Source organism: Epinephelus fuscoguttatus, linkage group LG15 (assembly GCF_011397635.1).
Source record: "Epinephelus fuscoguttatus linkage group LG15, E.fuscoguttatus.final_Chr_v1".
Classification (NCBI taxonomy): domain Eukaryota; kingdom Metazoa; phylum Chordata; class Actinopteri; order Perciformes; family Serranidae; genus Epinephelus; species Epinephelus fuscoguttatus.
The window spans coordinates 6,351,223-6,369,071 of record NC_064766.1 but is presented as its reverse complement, the minus strand read 5'-3'; the positions used below and the strand labels follow the sequence as shown (position 1 = coordinate 6,369,071).

General features: G+C 41.2%; 1 protein-coding gene across 4 annotated transcripts in view; it reads left to right on the top strand.

Annotated features, from left to right (window-relative positions):
- The window catches only part of map4l (microtubule associated protein 4 like), a 146,966-nt gene that overhangs the window by 91,608 nt on the left and 37,509 nt on the right, over positions 1-17,849 (top strand). Inside the window, exon 1 of one of the 4 annotated variants that reach the window (XM_049597694.1) lies at positions 4,672-6,661. The exons of the other annotated variants lie outside the window; for them this stretch is intronic. Coding sequence (XP_049453651.1) covers positions 5,068-6,661 — 1,594 coding nt within the window. The 5' untranslated portion in view covers positions 4,672-5,067. Of the gene's footprint in view, positions 1-4,671; positions 6,662-17,849 lie in introns of those variants that run through there. 4 annotated transcript variants of the gene reach the window in all.

Genomic DNA, 17,849 nt, shown 5'->3' with positions numbered 1-17,849 from the left:
CTGTATAAAAGAAGTGGACGTCCCCCATTTGCTTGTGGACTACTATGTCTGGCATTTTGACCATTGCCATCTTGATTTTTAGCAATCAGAAGTGACCAGATTTGGACAGTAGAGTGGAGCTCTTATTAGTATGGTCAGTACTTGTCAGTCACAGGGTAGCCATGCCCTAAAACATACCGCTGCTTTATTGCCTGTTTTACTTAAATGGGACCAGGGAGTGGGGAGTCCATAAACTAATTAGGAAAATATTTACTGAGGTAATAAATTAAGTGAGAAGTCGGGTCATTTTCTCTAAGACTTCTATACAGTCAAACATCTTTTTGGAGCCAGTGGAGTCACACCCTGCTGGCCATTAGAAAGAATGCCAGTTTAAGGCACTTCCACACTGGCTTCATTTTTCCATGTCTGGTGTCGCTCCAAGGGTGTAAAAATATGCCGCTTGAGCAGTGTCCCCAGCGTCACTGTAGTAATGCCAGGTGCACCCTTTAGCATCTATATGAGACACACCAGGCTTTCAGCCAACTCGAATGTAAACCCATCCGCGTCTTTATTAGATGATCAGAGCAACAAGCGTAGTATAATGAGTACAAGACTCCACTGAGGGCGGGTGGGAGGTTAGGTGGGTGTGTCCAACAAACACAGGACTTTGACCCAGGGCACCAGTATTCATGTCCCTTGTGAAAAAGTTATTTGTCACATCAGGCATTTGTCACATGAGTTAACTCACATGACAAACATTTTTCAAACCTTGAACAAGTAGCTTTGTTGCCTAAACCTAACTGACTTCCTCTTAGTCACGTGAGTTGACTTATGTATTTTACCATTGACCTATTCTGTCTCAAGATCTGCTGACCCCATCTCCATCAAGTTACAATGCAAAATGCTGCCGCAGGTGTCATTATGTCATGCTGAGGGTCAAAAAATGGTCAAAATATGACACATAGGAATGAGATTACGTTTACCTTTTAGACCTGGAGGCTTTATCCACTTCTTTTATACAGTCTATACTCCCATCACTCCCACCATCATACTACATGATGAACTGTTGGACTTTTAAACTGGAGGCTTTTTTGAGAGTTCCAGACTAAATGAAGATATGAGACAGAAACATGAAGAAACTAAAAGTGCAAATGATTCAGGATTTAAAGAAAAAAATGAAGTAGGAAAAGAGAGAAACTGATTCAGAACCAGCCAAGAAGTCAGGTGTCAGAGAGACATTTAGGTGATGTGATTGACAGATGTTGAAATACAGGGACTAACACAATACAAAACTATATTATTTTATTGGTAATATTTGTGGACATGTGGTTGCAGATAGTTTCTTGTCTTATCAGTTTACAGCCAGAAAATGAGTTCCCATCCATAACTTTAACTGTTAAGTCAGATTTTTATTGTGTTTTATTTTAAACATTGGTCTAAAATACAAAGCTGATGGTGTTTGATACTTGATTTTATGAATAGATGCTGATACATCAGTCTCTCCATCATAATGGTCTGCTACAGTAGCTGAGGTGAATTAGAGTTTACCCGGCCTTTATTTTACTGTATGTAAACATGCGTGTTCTACATATTGTGAGAGCATGTCCTTGGTCTTCTGGAAAGGTTGCTCAATACTGTAAGTAGATAGAGGAATTGTCAGTTTTAGTAGATATTCTGTCAAGAGAGAATACTAAATTCCAGATGGCTGCACTCCTTGAAGCCAATTTATGCTCTGTGCATCAAGCATGGAGTCGATGATATAAGTGCTGCACAGAACGTCATCAGGTCACTTTGTAAAACAGCATCAGTTAAATGCCTAGAATGTAGCTGTTAACAAGTAGATGTAATGTATTACTGTGAGTTAGCTCCTGCACACAATTTCTTAGCCAATTCCAGAAAGTCAGTGCTCTGCAAAAAGAAGTGGAGATAGGAGAGGCTGGGTGGACGATGAGACCCCTTTACCGTCAGAACAGATTTAATCCTCCTTGCAAAGCTATGGTGCAAATCCTGAGAGGAGTGCAGTGGGATATTGCACCATTCTTGGAGTGGAAAAGGTTCCGTCTCGTTTCAGGGTGAAGTTTGAAATCTATGTCACACTCAGCTCACTCTACCTTCTTGTAGTCATATTCTATTTATTAAATAAGGTGACCTAGGGAAGTGTTTGGTCTTAATTAGTGGTATGTTATAGGACTATCATTACCATAGGAGAACCATGGCAATTGCTTTATGTCTTGACCATTATACAGCTATGCAGAGCAATCAAACTAATGAATTGCAACAGATGACTCTTTACACCATCACAGACCACATGTAACAGTTGGCAAGCACAGTTAGATTAAGGCCAGAGAATATAGAAAGAGGGCAATTGTGGTGATGATTCTTTCTTCCACAACTAAAATGTCCAGTTTACATGCATCCCTCTACCCTAGCCTTACTTACAAGTGGTTTACAAATGGTAGCAGTGCCATAATAACCAGTTGTATAGAGCTCACAACATACAGTTGGGTCATAGCAGTGCTTTTTACAAGCTGTGACAGAGGGGCTGGTATTGTTAGCACCTTGTGTGTCGTCATGGCAAAATGTGATCCTGTAGACCAACACTGTTGTAGCAAGAACTACCACAGATGCTGTTTTGAGTAATTTGGCAGGTGTTTATTTGTCTACTTGTCCATCTGTCTGTCTGTGGACAGATTTTGCCACAGTGATAGCATCACAACGGTGCAAAATGCAGTCATGAAAATTTACAGATGTGTATTTGAGATCATAATAAAGGCAGAGTTCAAAGGCCGAGTTCGGGTGTGGTATGAGCAAGAGTGCCAAGAGTAGGGGTAGAAAGTAGGGAAGGGCCAAGTGGCCCTACAACTTCATGCCCTGGTCCCAATTTATTTTAAGTCATGGAATGCTGTTTTGCTTCTGGAATAATCTCAATACAAAATGGTTCCTATCTGAGTTTAATATTGGCACTTAGCTAATTAAAAAGTTAAGGGTGCCTACCGTGTATCATTTAGATCATCTCTTTGCAGTTCTGACTGATTTAATGTGTCTGTAGTATTCACTGGGGTTTTAAGCCTGGGTTGGTCGTTAAGTCCTGGGAAAAAATGTATAGCAATCTTGTGTAAGCAAACTTGGAGCAACAAGTGTACAGTTAGCTTGCACGTTAATAGTCTGCAGCTGCTTCTACTGTTAAATCAGAGGATATTTTGTCAGTCCACAGAACAAAAGCAATTATCTTAACCAAATATAATCATTTTATTCAGAAAATAAAACCAGCTGAAAGCCATTCAAGTTGATTATCAACACTGCAGGTTAACACTATTCAATGTTAATATAAAAGACATTGAGCCTGTTTGTATTTTTTGTGACTGTTGTCTGTTAGCTGCCTTGAGTTGCTTTGAAAAGCCACATATCAAACTGCTAATTATAAGACCTCCTTTGTTGCTGACACATAACTTGGCAATCAAAGAAATGTAATTCACCTTTGTGACTCACAGCTGTTGTGAGTTTTTTTTCACATGCAAAGTTAAGTTGAGTAAGTTCACACTAACACATGCACTTGTGTTAAAATATTTGGCTGTTTGGTTGAGATTTGGTTGTGAATAGTCAATATAACAATTTATAAAGTATACAGCAGTAGAGCTCAAATTTGTATTTGAGAGCATTGGACCCATTAGTTATTATCTTTATTAACACCTTGCACTGTAAGCCTCTGCAGCTTTTCAGCAGGCTAAGCTCTACCTATCCCAAGTTTTTCATCGAAAGATGAACAAATCCCAGATGTAGGATGCTAACCTCTGTCCAAGAGCTTACACAGTCAGTGATGATGTCAGTCAGTGATGGTTCCACTCTGTATTTACCAACATGTGCTGAAAACATATCTGCAACTCCAGTTGTCTTAACCCTAACTATTAAAACAAAATTCCAAAGTTGAAGCTACTTTGAAACTTTGAAAATGTTGCAGTGAAATCAGTCAAGGCATTAGCGCAACATGAAATTTAAACTTTGACACAGATATGTTCAATGAGATCTTTTATTTAATCAAATTAATCAGTGTAATCAACCAAACAAATGAAGATAATTATGGTTAGTGGGTGAAAATAGGGACTTTGCAAAGTGAAAATGTGAAATGCACCAAGTAATTTTGGTGAAGGCACAAATTAATCAGAAAAAGAGCACAAGGTTCAGAACACACAGTTGTTTCGTGCACACACAGTATCATCGTGTGACGTCAATGTGGTAAATTATAGCCTATATATAAATTATAGTGTACATTTTGATTTTTTTTTCTTTAAGGCCAATCAGAGTCTAGTCAGGATGATTACAGTCTTCAGTGATGTCTCACTAATCTCTCCTTGTGTCTCCCACTCTGTATCAACATGTGAACAGCGGCTGTCATATGGCAGCTGAGTAACTGTGACAGCCATTGATCTGTTTGCGTGCGTGTTTGCCACTGTACTTGTGTGCGTGCCATCATGTGTCTTCATGTGTGTATGCCTGTGCACGTTTGTCGCTAGGGGCTAGATGCTGAAATTTGCTCCAGCGAATGAGGGAATATTCCGGGCTGTCATGTGACTGTGTGATGTCAGAGAGAGAGAAAGAAAACAGAGATACAGAGAGAGAGAGAGAGAGGGAGAGAGAGAGAGAGCAAGGTGCAATTTAGCCCCACAGCTGATCCGTGCAGTGCTCAGAGAGAAGCCGAGACGACCAGACACACACACTCTCACTCTCACACGCACTCTTTTTGCCTTGCCTGTAAACACACGCACACACATGCACTTAACACACATCAGCACAGTTGCACACACGCACAACTCTGAGGCTTGAAAAAAGAAAGGATGCAGTGCTTCCTCTACTTTACAAGCTCATAACACTTTGGATGCTGAGGACATTTCTGCCTCCTGGACAAGAGTAAAACGACACTTACGGGAGAGAAAAACCAGCTGGAGACAGGAGAAAAAACTGAAGACAGAGAGAAAGAAGAACAAAAATTACAAAACAAGACAAAGAAGGAGTAAATACGAGAGAAAAGACTGACAAGAGCCCTAGCCAGAAAAAGAGCAAGACAACAAGACCTGACAACAGAGTGGGAGAATGTCCTTCCTGTCTGGCTCGCCCTGGCAGCAGCCTGGCATTATTAGTGGTAGCAGCGGGTACGGACAACCTTCCAGTGGGCATCAACAGCAGCAGCATCAGCAACAGCAACACAAACCTCCCACTACCCTCTCTGGTGCCAACATCCCTGCGGTCCTGGCCTCCTCTCCACTGTCGCCCTCCAGCCCGGCCTCTGACCGGCGCACTGAGTGGCACTGCCAAGGCCAGATGGCACTGGGGGGGCAGGTTGCAGCTGCAACACAGGGGGGGTCCAAAATAACTTTGACGGAAGGCGAGGTGAAATTAGGGCAAGGCAGGACCGAGGGGACGTTGTCTGGGACGGGGGCCGAGGCGCCAGGAACACAGAGCTTCAAGATGCCAGGGCTGAAGATAGAGGATGAGGGATCCAGAGGGGGTAGGCCAATTGAGGATGGACATAGGGTGGGAGGGGCAGTGGGGGCATTAGGGAGTGCAGGACAAAGCCCCAGCAGCCCCCTATCTTCCCACTGTTCCCCTTCCTCTTCATTACCTTCCCCTTCCATCTCACCGAATTCTGCGCTAGACCGTAAACCTTTGAATTCTAACTTTGGACAAAATAATCTGCATTCAGGCAGCAAAGATGGATTTTACATCCAGGGATCTCAACTGTCTGCCCAAGGCCAGGGCTTGCTTCCTCCTCCAAACCAGGCCTCAGGGTTAGGGGAGAGAAACACATTGAACACTTGCTTCACTGGAAGTACCAGATCAAGTCCTGGAAATAAAGAGGATGAGATGAAATCTGCTATGTCCTCTACATTTGGAGGCCTACTGGGAAATGTGAAGGAAAATTCAATTTCAATTCCAACTAATCAAACGCTCAAGCCATCTTTAGGAAAGCAAAGTTTTGATATGCAACCTGCTGGTACTGCTCCCTCTGCTGCTGACCTAACAGGAAGTAAAGCTGGTGCCATTGGAGGGCCTAGAGCAGGCATACCTCCACCCTCAGCTAACATTTGTGTTGGGGTGGGTGATGTAGACGAGAGTCGAGTGGAACAAGAAAACTTAAGCCATACTGAAAAGGGGAGGACAGGGTCATGTATCCCGCCTGGCAGAAGCGTAACAGGTGGGGTTGCAATTCATGGCCCATCACAGGATTTGATTTGTGTTGAGGATGGAAAAGTGGGATCATGTTCTACAAAACCTAGCCAAAGCAGTGAACTGCCACAGCGGACTGCAGTGAGAAGGGCAATGTCTGACTGTTCCCACCTGTCTGTTCCCACGGTAATGGCTGGAACATACCCCACCGGTATGGGAGGCTTGCCAGTGATGATGCCCAATATACCAAATTTTGCCTTGATGGGAACAGCATGCCCGCCGAGGGCGCCCTACCCCCATGTGGCTGTCCGACGCTCACTCACAGTCACAGATGGCACAGAAGCTGCAGCTGCAGTGGCGACAATGATGTCATGCCCGTTGATGACGTCACCTGTATTGCCATCATCCCCACCTCCTAAGAGGCATCTTGGGAGCTGCGAGACTAATTTTTTACTTCCTGTTCCACTCCCTGCAGGAACATCCAATAACAGCACCATAGATTGTAAACTGAACGCAACGGGTAAGAGTTTCTCCTTGTATGTGTCGGGATAGGTAAAAAAAAACAAACAAAAAACCATACAGAGTAGATTATCACTTACACCAGGTTAATTTTTCCTTAGGTGATTCCAGACCTTTGAATCACTGTGCAGATCTTTTGTTTGTTTGTGAGTCCAGTTTGCAGAAATAACTTCCTCCAATTTTTTCGATCAGCATGAAAAAAACATAAAGCTATTGCTCGTAGCAACCACCAGCGCAGCTTTCAGCATTTATATGTGTCTTGCTATTGATTGGTTAGAGAAAAACTAAACAAAACAACAACTCACTAGTTTGAAAACTTTGTTTTGGCCAGCATTTTCCTTTTGTCCGTCTCTTGTTGATAATAGTCATGTAGTATGGGCCTATAATCAACAGCGATAGTGCACATGGATGCCGTTCTATGTTTCGTACTACTGCAAGTCACTTTATACAGAAGTTAGCCTGCTACAACAGTCACAGTTTGCATTGGCAATGGTCACATAAAATGGCTGCTGCTCTGATCATATTGCTATGTTGATTTGAATGGGAATGTTGACATAATGAGGAAATGTTGATAATTAAAAAACGTGGCGTGTTGCAAATGTTGATACTGAGCATATCAGCAAATAATTGACTGACACCACTATCCACTCTTACTATTCCTGACTACTGCATTATTCCTTATTATTACTTTTTGTTATTAACATTTAACCAAAATCACAATCTTTCCCAGCCTTACACAAAATGCTTTTGTTGTCTAAACCCACCCACAGACAGGAGTCTGGATGCGAACCCTGGATTCTGGTGTCACAGTTTAAGGTTTAAGTTAAGTTTATTTCCTTTATTAATCCCCCTGAGGAGAAATTCAATGTTTTCACTCTTGCTTGTCAATTACACACAGGTCCGAAAGACACACACATGCACAAACAGGACCTATACATGCACAAAGTGGAGAGATGTCAGAGTGAGGGGGCTGCCTTGGTCAGGCGCCCCGAGCGGTTGGGGGGTTCGGTGCCTTGCTCAAGGGCACCTCGGCAGTGCCCAAGAGGTGAACTGGCACCTCTCCAGCCACCAGTCCACGCTCCATATTTTGGTCCGGACGGGGACTCGACAGGCGACCCTCCGGTTCCCAACCCAAGTCCCTATGGACTGAGCTACTGCCAGTCCCACACTGTGTATGTTCTCCATCCACCTAAACAAGAAACGTTGTCTCTGAACATAATACAGGTTGCCGTTGCATAAGGATACATTCATCAGACAGTTCAGAGCAGCCTAGGCTAGCTGGTTACATTTCAGTAGTATGTCTTTAAGTGGTACCTCTGTAGCCAGCGTAGCCCTGATGTGTGTTTTTAAGGAGGTGTACATTAGCCACAGTGTAGGCTATATTGCTACACTCTAACCCCTTTGCTTGTACCTGTAAAACAAGCTTTAATTTCCAGCCACTTGCTCATAACTAGATCATACTGAAGAGCTGACAGTCCCTGCAATGACTTGTATTTCTGTAATTCATACAGAGTTCCAATAATACAGAAATGTCACAGTTCCACCAGACTGGAACATGAGGACTGCGCCAGCTTTTATGTTGCTTTGCCTTATCTTCATAAGAGATTGTCTGGCATGTGAATGTCATCATTATACAGCTAAGCGCATGAGTGCCTGCAGTTCTTTCCTGCTGCTGCACTTCGCCTGAGCACATCCATGGCATCACAGCTCAGTGGCATTTGGCTTAGTATAGGTTGTTGGCTGGGCCTTCTTTTAACAACATTAGCTATGTTTAAAAAGTGGTGTATTTTAGAATTTCAATGCCACGCTGCCACACTGCCAGTTGCCACTTTGGTAGAAAGCACATAAACAATGTATGGAACATGCTGTGGCTGGGAGAGGTCAGTAGCACTGAATGTTGTTTACATGCCTCCTTTCAGTCTTGATGAGGCCACTCCAGCTGCTGCCCACCACCATTATCTACCTGTGGATACCCATTCTGTTTTATTTGTGTTTCCCTTTGGCAGGAGAGCAGTGATTCTCTGTGCTCCTCCTTTTGCTGGCTTTAAAATTCACTTGTATAATTCAGGGAATTATATAAAAACAGCCCCTCGCTGCCAAAATGACATCTATTTGTAGTTCTATTAATTTAATGTTTTGGTAATTTAAAGGAACACTTCACCCACAAAATGATCATCAATATATCAAGTAGTCATGCAGTTTTACCGTGAATTTGTGAAAAAAACTTTGTTTCTGTTGCATGCCTCCATGGAAAACTGTGAGTATATTGATTTCTTGATTGATTGGAAACCACATTTAACAACAAAGCTATATCGAAACATCAGTTAGCAAACTCTTACACAGCTCGTGCAGTATAATCCAAGTCTCATTTATCCTATCGTATGCTCAGCTCTTCCTAAGCACATGCATTTTCATTAAAACCTTGCAATTTAAAACTGAACTGAAAGTAAAACCTATCTATGCTCACATGAAAATGTATGTGTTTGGAAGATGCTTTTGCTGTAGTTAAACATGGTCCCCAATCAATAAATAAATTAATATGTTTGCCTTTTCGAGGCATGTCAGAAAAACAAAGTTTTCCACACAAATTCAAGGTAACATGGCATAACTAACTGATGTACAAATGGTCATTTTGTGGGTGAAGTATTCCTTAAGGTAGTGGTCAAGTTAATGAGCTGACTTTAAAGGAGTGTTGCACATGTTAATACATGGAATATTAGCCAGAATAATGAAGGTATATGTTGTGCTATTTTATTTTAGTTCGAGGTCACATCCACCATCTGAAGCCTCTTTAATTAATGAAAGTTAATTTCATTGGAGATGTAAATAAGTACAGGTGATAGCAGCTCACAGGTTGTGAATGGGCCTGGCTAGTTAAAGGCTTCTGTATGCATATTTTACTCTCATCTAAGCTGCTGAGAAACATCGTGCACTGTTGCACAATCTACATAAGAGACTTAGAACCAAAAAGAGTCCTCACAGCACAAACAGCTGAGTACAAGCGTTGATGTGACAGCTGTTGGCCTTAGTTTTGGAATACAGTTTTATTAAAGGTATACAATGCAGAATTGTCAGTTACTGTATGTCAACACAGTCCCCAGCAAAAGAGAAAGTAAAAGCCAACCCCAGATTCAGTCTCTTTTGACGTTTTGCCTTGCTGTTTTCAGCTCTTGGATACCTGCTGCTTACAGTCTGACACCTGGTCGCTACCTCTTTATAAAGCCCTGACCTCACCTGAGCACTGTGGGAGCACACGCCCATAAACATCCCAAACACAGAAATTAAGAAGAAAATAAGAAGATCCAGGCAGAGGCAGAGTCTCTGCAGATAAATACAACACCACACACTGACAGTATAGGTCATAAGTTATGATTGAGAAAGATTACTTATGTCTATTCATTGTTCCTGCATATACGTCATCAAAAAATAATGCACAAATAGGATACACACAGAATATGCAAAATGGAACTTCAAACATTTATTTTTATTCATATTTAAATCATCAAGAAAATAACTCCAAGGAAAAATACCAAAATCAAACTAATTACCAGTATTAACTCTTAAAGGCTCTGTGTAGGACATTTGGAGCATTAATATCACAGCAAACCACTATTTGCTATGTAAAGATGTAGTGAAGTGATGGTCACTTGAGCAGAAAATGAAGTCTTTCTCTGTTTGTGTTGTTGTCTGAGCTTCTGCATGGTGTGCTGTGGTCATAGACTATATAAAGTAATGGACATAGCCATTGTGACATCCCCCATTGGTTTGTTGATTCCTGTTTTTAAGGCCTCAAGTTAAGCATTTTGGCATCTTGGTTTTTCTGGAGTCAGAGGTGACCATATTTGGACAAGAGGATGGAGCTTTGGAGGAGCGATATGTTGTGACTCAAAGCAGCCAAACCCTTAAATATGCGGAACTTTAAGTCTTAATAAAATGTAGACAGGTGGGTTATAAAAAACCCATCCCCCTTAGAGTTGTCATGAATTGGGAAACTGTTTATTTCTGCTGTAAAGCTGAGCGTTTTAACGTGGGGGTCTATGGGGACTCGTTTCTGGAGCCAGCTCAAGTGGTCATTCAAGGAGCTGCAGTTTTTGGCACTTTAGTGTTGATTTCATTTTTCAGCCCTGGAGGTTGCTACTTGGTAGTGGTACACTGGTCCAGCCACTCATGCATGTTAATTCAAGTGTGAATCCCAATGACTAGCTCATCGTCGCAGCTTTGCACTGCGCTCATACAGCAGTTACCGCTGATGTCATGACAGTGTCTTTGCTGAAGCATAGCACCCATCCTCCCATTTCCCCCTGGTTAACACCATTAGTTCTGTCAGCACTGTTGCCGTTGTTTAGTGCTGTTTATGGAGTTAGCACGTTAGCTGCTAGCCACCAGCTCAGCTGCCTCTATGGTGAGAGCTGTGCTCAGACTGCTCATACTTCCTGGATTCCTCATATGATATACATCAGTAAATGTGGATGAGTCTCCTTCTAATGAGGCTCCTGTCACAACAATAGCTTTTATGGCTCCTTTTGATAATTGGACTGAGTGAGCTTTGCTGTATCAGGGATGAGAGATGAGTGAGTTCTAGAAAAGTTCAGATGGTAATATCACACTTATTTTTGTCTGCACATCATGACTGCGGTGTGCACAGTTGATTCAGAGCAAGCGTACGGAACAAGGTTTGGGAAAACAAGTCTTCATTTCCATTATCTTAAAGGTTAAACCTCTTTTAATCGCGTCTCCTCCTCTAATGGGGTTTTTAATGAGGTAAATCAATATGAGAAAATGGGTTTTGCCAGGTTTCACATCATCACTTTATTCCATTTTATGAATGTCACACAGATATTATCCCATCCTCGTATTTTATTGCATTCTTTGAAGTGACCCTTTGATGAATTCTAGGACAAATGCAAAGGAGATTTTCACAAGTTGAGTTTGATGGTGATGTAACAGAAAAAGAAAGAGGGAAAGTGTGTGAAGAGAGCTGGCAGAGGATTATGGGAGGACCAGCCCAGGGCTTAGAACTTAAAATGAACGCTGGTTTGGATTATTGACGTCTTTTATATAGCTCCATATAACAACGTTTATGAGAGAGGAACCATCTCTAAATGTATTAATTCCCCACTCTCCTCACTGTGGGATCATCTATCCATTTATATTCAGTATGTACTGTATGTTTCTCCGCGTATGTCATAATGTATATCCATCCATCCAGCCATATGTACTGTTTTTCAGGCTGCAGTCGACAGAGAAAGGCAGGGACATTGATTAGACATTGACTGTGACTGTACTCATTCAAATATAGAGCAGCTATTTCTAGCATGACGTGTGTGTGTGTGTGTGTGTGTGTGTGTAGGTGAATAGCTTCCCTTGACGTGGATCTTACAGATTTTAAAGTCACACGCCCCCACCGACACACTGACAGTACACTGTCAGTGTGTCTTGTTCATTTAGCACAAATAGATAGAAATAGATCACAGCTGCACAACAATACACATACAAAGAATTACACAGCTGAAGAGGGGGGTAGGCAAGTGTGAGTCTTGAAGCTTGAGCTAACAGGTAACTCAAACAATGATAATACACAACCAGTTCATTAAACAGATTTAACACACTTCTTTATGCTGGAATCAGTGATCCCTGTTCTTCCTGTAAAGTTGTCTCTAGGAGCTTGTTGCCCATCAGCAAATCCAGAGGGACAAATCACCAAACACAGAAAAACCACTAAACTCATAACATTCACTTCTAGCTGGTAGCCTGTTGGCAGCTTGTGAATGTGTGGTTGCAGAAGAGGAAAGGCAAACAGGTGCACCAGGTGCATGTGGGCAGGCAGTGTCACAGTTTCAAACCTATACTGCTTCTTCTGGACACAAATCATAGTGTACCACAGTGTCAGACATATTTGAGAAATGCATTTAACAAATATATTAAGCAAATTTGCTGGATTCTTACTGTAACTTTTGATGAAGGTCTTTGTTTTTAAGATCTAGTGTGTAGGATATAGGGGGATATACTGGCAGAAATGGAATATGATAAAATAAGTATGGTTGTTTGTTAGTGTTGTTACCTTAAACTGAGCCATTTACAGTATATCTACAAAGGGAATGGGTCCTTGTCCACAGAGATCACCATGTTCACTGCCATATTTGCTACAGTAGCCCAGAACGGACAAACAAAACACTGGCTCTAGAAAGGGTCATTCGTGTTTTTGTGTTGGCCACCACAGGAAGCAGCCCCTCCACAACGAGAGTGTCAGAAAAATACTGCTTTATTGAGTGTTTCTACTGATTTAAATCCGTGACTCTGTTTGTTTTGGAGAGGAAGAGACCTCTGTGGATAATTTGGCTTCTGGTTTCACCTGGTTGTAATCTGCAGTCCTCATTACTAAATCCCCCTAAATCTTTCACACTGCACATTTAATGACCAAGCAGAGAATATTGTCTAGTCATGTTTTTTCAACAATAAGGTCATTTTTGCCTCCTGCTGATTAACATAAAATTTTGCTTGCTGGCCTAGAGGAATGTAACAAACTTCACTCTGGTCTCAGTCATTCACCTGCTTTAACTGGTGCATAATGCTTTTCCCTTGATTATTAACATATTATCATTGACCAGTGATGCTCATCTTACAGCCAGTGGGCTAAATCTGGCCTGTGATAGGGTGTCGGGTGGTCCCCCAACCATTTTTGGATTCACAATGAAAATAAGTTAATTCACACAGAGTTCATAAAAAGCATCTAAATATACAACATATTCTGATAGATTCTATTATTGCAGCTTCAGCACACACTGGTGGCTGTATTACTTATGCTACAGTAGTTTACATCACTGTATCACTCCACCCTGCAACACCAGCAATATGACTCACCCAACGTGAAACTGCTGGCTGAGAACACAGAGAATGTTTCTAATACCACACTTTTTTTTTTTATCAAAAAGTGTCAGGATGGGATCCGGGCTAAGCCCAGAATTTTCTCAGATCTAAGAAACTCCCTTGTGTATAACTAAACTGCTGCTGTGACTGGCCCCTGGCCTCCTGTCATTTTACAAAAGTGGCCCCGAGGCAAAGCAAGTTGAGCATCCCATCTATTTTAAAGCCTCAAGTTTGGTATTTTGGCTGTCACCATCTTGTGTTTTTGGAGCCAGAAGTGACCGCATAATAGATGAATGGTTGGAGCTGTGGAGAAGTGAGGGATGGATCTTTTTTTTCACCCCCTGTTCAGTTGTGATGAAGGGGGAAATTAGCTATAGAGACTTGTACCAGGCTGTAAACATGTTTATTTCTGCTTTAGAGTCGGAAATTTTAACACTGGGGTCTATGGGGATTGACTTGCTTCTGGAGCCAGCCTTAAGTGGCCATTAGATGAACTGCAGTTTTTGGCACTTCCATGTTGCCTGACTTTTTTAGCCACAGAGGTTGCGGCTACATACATGGTTGCTGGTGATAACAGCAAGTGTAGTTTAACTGGGTTTAAAACAGTATCATTCACTCCTTGGGCAGCTACGTTGTCGGAAATATAAGAGAAGATCAACAGGTGTATTTGTTTACAGTCTAGTCAAACCAACATGCATTGTTTAATTGAAGCCAGTCTGTAATAACTGGTACTGCTATTTGATTTGATGCTGCACACAGCATGAGTACTTTTCCCACACAGCAGCAGGACACAGTGAAGTTGGTTGCCTTGCTGAGAGGTTGGAGGTGTGCAGCCTGTCGCCTGCAGCTCTTCATCTAACAGCTCACTGTGGCTGCTCCTGATGGTTCCATTACTCCCTGCAATATTTCAATACTTCAAACTTGTCTGCAGTCAGAAAATGCTGAAACCATTGTGTTGTCCATGCCTCGTTTTGCAGGCACTTTTTAATGAACAGTTAGGGTTAGTCCTTACCACAGTGACAAATACACTGTGTTTCCTGCACCCACTTTACAATAAAAGGTGCCTCTTGCTTTGCCACTTAAATACTTATAATGTGGATCAGCCCCAGTAGGACACATAATACATCTCTGACACAGAGTAAAATGAGAGAACAGTGAACAGTGAGGCTATTACTGTAAGAGAGATAAAATTACCCTGGATTACAGACATGCAGTATCCCTTGAGCATGTGAAGGCAATTTGAATCCAGTGGTGGAATGGTGGACTGCACTGCTAACAATGAAAACTGTTTCAGTATATAGAGAGGTAATTACTGAATGTAAATACAGTTAGTGACTGTTGCCATGGCTTAATATACTGAACAAAAATTTAAAAGCAACACTTTTGTTTATGCTCCTGTTCTTACAGGTTTAAGTTAAAGATCTAAGACTTTTTTTCATGCCCTCAGTAGATTTCTCTCAAATGTTGTCGTGTTAGTGTGCACTTCTCCTTTTCCAAGATGTTCCATCCATCTGCCAGTTGTGGCATATTAAGATGCAGATTAAACAACATGATTGCTAATGGCATGCTTCCTCAAAACTTGGGACATCTGTGGCATTGTGTTGTGATCATACTGCACTGAATCTGAATCTTTTAGTGTGGTCTTTTATTGCAACCATCCCAAAGCACACCTGTGTTGTAACCATACTGTTTAATCAGCATCTTGATATGCCATACCTGTCCGGTGAATGGATTCTCTTCAAGTACGTAAGAAGTGCTCACTAACACAGGTTTAACAAATCTGTGACCAAAATTTGAGAGAAATATATCACTTGAGTGCGTTTAAAAAATCTTAGATCTTAGAATTAAATCTGTGAAACATGGGAGCAAAAACAAAATTCAATTTCTGTTCAATGGAATATCAAATACAGGGTCAGATTTCAAGAAGATCTTAAAGTTCCTCTCCAGACAGGTTTTAAAGAATTTAAAAGTACTCATACCAATATTTTATTTTAAATGGTTTTCCCACATAATGATGAATAAAAAAAAAAAATCAGAAAACGGGCTGGAACCAGATCTGCTCTCTCTGGCTTACTGTAGTTTTGCAGTACCCATGCTTTCCGATTTCTCCAGGGCTGCTAGTGCTTGGTTAAACAGTGACTGAGCAGTGTGCATTGAGATGGTTAGCGTTAGCGTTACAGGAAACATCGGAGAGTTTCAGTCATATATATTTTTACCTCAGACAGACTGCACCAAAATCAGCAACTAGGAGACGTACCTGCATGACAAGTGTAGTTAGCATCTTTTACTTATGCTGTGTGTTAGCTTGGTAACTTATAGGCTAACTGGCAAAAGTGTGTTTCTCTGTTGATATGTGTCTCCCATATTAGGCAGCAACTGGATTTCATATTCATGAAGTCCGTAATCAGACTCGCCCGACGCACAATCGAATCTCATATTTTATGGAAATGCACAGACATCGCCCCCTTCAGTACAGGGGATGAAAACACATCTCTACAATCTTCGCATTGATACAAGTCAGTATAGTCAAGGGCAGACATTTTAGGGGACATACACAGAAGAAAAGCACACTTTTGAGTGGAGGGGACCTAAAGAATTATATCATTATTATTGTAACTTATGTAACTTAAATAATTATCTATATCTCAGTATAAATAAAGCTTTATCATGAAAAAATCAAATGTGTTTGCACTGTTTGCAAAAAACCCCCAGCAGTAAATAGTGAATAATAATGAGTAACAAATTGTTATTTATGTAGTAATGTAAGTAAGCAAAAATAAAACTGTCTCTCATACACTGCAGCATAAAATCAGTTTGTGTGTACCTTATGTCCGTGCAGTGTCATGTGGATTATTACTGTGTCTATCAGACTGTCTATTGATTGTCCTGTCTGTCAGTGTGGAAGCTTGATAGCTATCATGCTAGCAAGCAGGAGCTATAGCGGTCAATACTCAAACTGGGTTTATGTGTCCGTGTGAGACAAGAAGGGAGTGAGTGAGTGAGTGAGTGTGTGTGTGTGTGTGTGTGTGTGCGTGGGCATGTGTGTGTGTGTGTGCGCGCGGGGGCGTGTGTGTGTGCGCATGTGTGCGTGCGTGTTGAGAAGGCCGCCTGCAGTAAAATATCCTTGCACCAGCTCCATGTCTGTGTACGTTTGTCATGCTCTGATTTACGTGGCAGTCATTTCTCTCTCTGTCACAAACACACATAGAAACACACACATACACCAGCACACACACACACACACACACACACACACAGCTGGTTGCCAGCAGCTGTGTATCGTAGCGTGGTATTAGATACATCCTCTGTGTTCTCAGCCAGCAGTTTCATGTTGGGTGAGTCATATTGCTGGTGTTGCAGGGTGGAGTGATACAGTGATGTAAACTACTGTAGCATAAGTAATACAGCCACCAGTGTGTGCTGAAGCTGCAATAATAGAATCTATCAGAATATCAAAGTGTCTACTGTATATTTAGATTTTTGTGAGTACAGCATCTTTCAAATTATTCAGCCAGAATATATTGTTTGTAGAAATACGATACAAAATTGGTTCAGTCTAGGCGTTGCTTTCAGCCCATCACTCTCATTTTTCCCTGGTGAGATCCATGCTGTTGCTGAACACTATTGTTCTCTCACTTTCCAAAGGTTTCATTGAGTTTGATTTTGTGAGACAGGCAGAAAAATAAACCAATATACTATCTCTCTATGCTCAATATGCAATTCAGATACCTGCCAAGTTAAAAGATGATTTTGTTTATAGGGTTTTTTTTTGCTGTTGTTGCCACTCTTTGTATCAATTATGGTAACATATACATAATATATTTTTGCTATGATTTGGGAATATGACAACACAACTACATTAGAGTCTGACAAGGCAAGACACAGGCAATTAGACAATGGACAGGCTGTAAAGAAAAGCAATATAGCACTTTATATCAAGGTGCACACATTTACCATTAACTAGATATTCTTTATTAGTCATTAAAAAGCACTTATTAATGCCTCATTCTGCATGAACGTATTCTACAACTACAAGGCCTTAAAAGAAAGAGTTTTCTCTGTATAACCTCCTAATTACTGCTTGTCGATTGTAAGTAAGAAAATTTTTGTACATGAATTATAATACTGCAAGAATAGGCATTCTCCCTTAATAACTTTTATGATCTATTCTTATGTCCTTAGTGTCCTACAAATTCTAAATTAACCTTACATACAGTTTGGGTCAAATTTGTCCCGTTTTTTACAGTAGTAAAAAATACCCAAACTGTCATTCTTTTAAAGGAGCTATATGTAAGAAATCTAAAGCAATTAGTCGTAAAATC